This window comes from Vicia villosa, linkage group LG5, assembly GCF_029867415.1.
Source record: "Vicia villosa cultivar HV-30 ecotype Madison, WI linkage group LG5, Vvil1.0, whole genome shotgun sequence".
NCBI classification, from domain to species: domain Eukaryota; kingdom Viridiplantae; phylum Streptophyta; class Magnoliopsida; order Fabales; family Fabaceae; genus Vicia; species Vicia villosa.
The window spans coordinates 90,630,807-90,635,213 of NC_081184.1; the positions used below are offsets into that span (position 1 = coordinate 90,630,807).

Genomic DNA, 4,407 nt, shown 5'->3' on the forward strand with positions numbered 1-4,407 from the left:
GTCATGGGACACGGGTGGCCGTGTCAGACCTCTGACTTGATGCTTCCAAGATTTTTCAATGCCTTCTTTCAGCCAGTGTGACACGGCCGTGTCACATGACACGGGTGGCCGTGTCAGACCTCTGGCTTGCCAAAAACCGCCTTTCCTTGACTTGAATCATGCCCTGTTCCTGCAATACTTAAACACTACCAGTACAAGATCAAAAGCAAGAGGAAAACAACGAAAACTAGAAAAGATAACACAACCAACTCAAATATAAAACTAAGCAAAACTAACAATAACAAGACTAAAATAACTTAAATTACCACCGGATGAAGTGTTTTTCCATTGATCAGAACATAGAAACAAGGTGAAATTGGTGGCCGATCATTCTCCTTAGCGTGTGACTAGGTCAAGCTATCTTTTGAATTGGGTGCGATTCCAGGGCCCAAAATATAGGTGACACTTGAACAACTCTTCGTTCATCTAGGAAAACTGAACTAGCCGTTGGCGGGGACGGGAGAGCTAGCATGCTCTGATGGTCCACTGTTGTGGAAAGATAACCGTTCAGGCATGCGCGTAACACTCAGGGAAACCTAAAGAGCAGCGGCGGCGGCGGAAGAGGGTTTCTCCTCGGCCAAGGTCTTTGTTTCTTGGGGAACTTCCGTCTTCTTGGCGTACTGCTTGAGATACTTCTTTGATGAGTATCTTAATCGCATCTTTCAGATGGATGCAGTCTTCTGTGTTATGGCCATGGCTCTTGTGGAACCGATAGAACTTGGATTTTTCCCTGCTGGGTTGAGCAGGCAGTTGCTTAGGGAAGCATACCTCAATTGTCTTGAATTTTGAATTGACACATTCCGTCAGAATATGCTCGCGGGATGCACTCAGCGGGGTGTAGTCTCGGAACTTTCCTGGAGGACCTTTGTAATCCTGGGCGTCACGAGTTTTGTCCTCCCTCTTTTTGTTGGCTCCTCGGCGGGATCCCTCTTCCTGTCTTGCACTCTTGGTATTCTCCTTGTTCTTGGAGTCTCGAGATGTGTGGGCAGCTTCATTTTCTTTGTATTGAATATAAGCTAGAGCTTTGAGGAAGAAGGCATCGAGATTGGCGGGCGTCTCTATGCTCTCAGTTTTGGCGAAATCGGAACGAGGTCGGAGTCCTTGTTCCAGCAAGTACTTCTTCATATCGGCCGTGGTTGACACTTGCACGACCTCTTTGTTGAACCTTTCAATGTAGGCCCCGAGTGACTCATCTTTGCCCTGGATGATGGCTTCCAAGGAGACTTCAGATTTGGGGTGCCTGCGTGAAGTAGTAAAGTTCCGAGAGGAAAGCCGACCAAGACCTTTCCAGGAAGTAATAGATTCATTTGGTAGGCTCTTGTACCAGGCCATTACTCCTTTGCATAGTGTATTTGGGAATAGTCGGCACTTGATCGCCCCCGGAACCCCATGGTAGTCGAGGATAGCGTCAATGTTTTCAATATGCTCGTCTGGGTCCGTGGTGCCATCATACGTACCCAGAGGAGGAGGTTTCTCCAGACCGACGGGTAGAGGTGTCTCCAATACAGCTCTGGACAGGGGGCCGTGGCGTCCTTCTTCCTCGTCACTGTTTCCAGGTGACGGGGAAGGAGTGTAACTTTGCCTCCTATGTCGAGGCCGATCTGCTGGTTGAGGGGAATGTGTTCTAGCACGTTCCCTCGACCGGGATGATGGAGAGCGCCGGTGAGAGCGGAGGTTCTCCTTGCTTTTCTTGAAAAGGGTAGAGTGGGAATCGTTTCGGGGAGGAGAATGATAGTGCTTCTTCACCGTCGAGACTTCCTACTTGAGACGAGAGTGTCTACGAGGAGGCGTCTTAGAATGAAGCTTCTGCTCCAACGCCCCAATCCTGTCGTTTTTTTGACAAATCAAGGCATTAGTTTCATTCAGTGCTGTGAATAGGGCATTCATGGTCAGATCAGCATTGGGCGGCACTGTGACCAGAGGGGTGCCCTCGGGAGTATGATCTTGGTGATTCTTGCTGGTGGTAGTCCCACGATGGAAAGTGGGAGTGTCTCGTGCATATTTTGAGGAGGGAGATGAAGAAACGAAAAAACACAAGAAAGGGGGTTTGAATTGGGGTTTTCAAAAATAAAACAAATGATACGTTTGGTTATTCTGGTTTGTTTAAACTCAACTACTCCAGACCACCCTACTAAGGTGATTTTTCCTTTCTCTAACGAGGACTTAATCCACTAATCAAAACTTTGATTACAACTCATGGAGACAACCGTCAACATCTTCTTGAGATCAAACCATAATCCGGTTTTCTCAAGGAACAAAAATTACAATATAATAACTTTACTGTGTTAACAAATTGCTTCTAGAAAGCTATATCACAACTGTGATGCATACACAATATTTTTGCACAAATATGAAAATAAGAGAAAAAGGATTGAAGAGATTATGAGAACTCTTAGTGATTATGAGAACTCTTAAATGTTTTTTCCAAACTTAGAGATTCTGTCCATATAATTAAAGTTCACGCCATTACTAGTTGATCCTGTAATAATGGTTTTAACGCAGAGGATATTCTGATCATCTGAGTATTGTATCTAGTCAAAAGCTTCTTATCAGAGTGTAATTTGCAGCTTTGTTCATTGGTGCTTGTGAAGCGTCTTATCATCAGAACTTCTTGTTCTTGTAAACTTCCCTTTTAGCTTCAGAACTTCTTGTTCTTGCAAACTTCTAGTTTAGCTTCTGAACTTCTTGTTCTTGTAAACTTCCAGTTCTTTTATACTTCCAGCTTAGAACTTCTTATTCTTTTAAACTTCCCTTAATGCATCCTTATGCTTTTGAGAAATCACTTACATAGCTCTGTTTTCACGTAGAGTTATTCAGAACTTCTATCTTGTTTCTACATATATGATGTATACGAATAGAGTGCATATTTGTTCTTATTAAAAATTATGTATTTGTTATCATCAAAACTATTACAAGGATGTAGAACCAAACTATGTTCTAACAGGAGATGCATTTATGCCATCCTGGGGACGCATGTTATCGTCACTCGGCAGTGGCATAATTAGATCAACATTGGTTTTGTCAGGCTGACTAAGGGCGATGTCATACCCCAAAATTTGCCCGCATCTTTTTTCAAGAAAACTCCAATCTGAAAATTAAGAGTCTCATATAATCATGGATTTTTATTTCAACAAATATCCTGACATATGAAACACTTAGTTTTTAGAATTTTTCTTATACAGTAATTTGGCTTGCAGTTGAATTTATTCTTACGCAAACGCCAAATACTGTGTATTACTTCACACATGCTATTTATTTATTTACAGATAAATAGTACTGACACAATTGGTACAAAGTTAAATCTTTTTGCAGGCGCAAAATCAGGAAACTCAGACTGTACTGGTAACAAGTAGATTATTATTATCTTTTGTTTCCCACTAATTTTTGTACTATATTCCATTATTTGCAAAAATCTTTTCAAATCTCTTTTTCAAAAATCAAATCTCTCCTTTTTCCAACACTATCATACACTTTCTTTCAAATCTTACTTCCACTCAAATTTTCCTTTTGTACGGAATCACATCATTCCCCAACGTCTCTTTCCTTCTTTCCATTCTATAAATACCTCTCATTTTCTTTCATAAAATCTCACATCAAATTCCAACTCATCTTTCAAATTCCTATCTCATATCTATTTTCTCTTCTTCCCTGACAAGAATGGCAAAGTGGATAGAGACACTGTTTCTTACAGTCATCACCATTGCTACGGTGATCATGACTTTCTTCTGCCTGCATAGTCCTGAGGAGTGTGGACCTGCAATGGTTATGCTCCCAATCATCTACATGTTATTGTTCATAGCATGGGTTATCAATCGTCATTCTTAAAATTTGCCGTATTTCTTATTTCTTAAATGTACCGTTTATTCGTCGTACTGTTCAATATAGTATGTGATATTTGTACTGTCTGTAACACCCGTATATTTTAATTTTTAATTTAAATGGAAATTTAATTTATAATTAGAATTATTGGTGGTTGGTGGGGTTTAATTGGAAGAAAGATGGTTTATAGTGTTGGGCCAAGTGTGGTATTAGTAAAGAGGGGGTGCTATGTTAGTAAAGCCCTTTACTAAATTAAAATCTATTTTTCATAAAAATAAGGAATTGAGGAAAAAAGGAAAATAGATGTGGAAGAGGAGCAGAAGAGTAGAAGTGCTGATACGTGAAAGAGGAATAGAAGAGGAAGAGGGCTAATCAAGATCCTTGGCTAAGGTAAGGGGGGACTCTTCCGGTTAATATCTTTTATCGTATCATAGATAATAGGACTGATTTAGATGCATTGTTTGTGTCAATTGGTTATATGATGGATTGGGGTTTTGGGATGATTTTGAGGGGAATTGTATGATTTGATGAATTGTATGATTATATGAT

At 40.7% G+C, this 4,407-nt stretch overlaps 1 protein-coding gene across 1 annotated transcript; it reads right to left on the bottom strand.

Moving 5' to 3' along the window:
- Positions 1-546: 546 nt before the first annotated feature.
- On the bottom strand, positions 547-1,371 carry LOC131604992 (uncharacterized). Its single transcript, XM_058877400.1, has one exon. The coding sequence runs from the start codon at positions 1,369-1,371 to the stop codon at positions 547-549; it is 825 nt and encodes a 274-aa protein (XP_058733383.1).
- Positions 1,372-4,407: the final 3,036 nt, after the last annotated feature.

Coding starts and splice junctions, on each gene's coding strand:
- LOC131604992 (XM_058877400.1), bottom strand. CDS start 1,371: ATGGCCTGGTACAAGAGCCTACCAAATGAATCTATTACTTCCTGGAAA.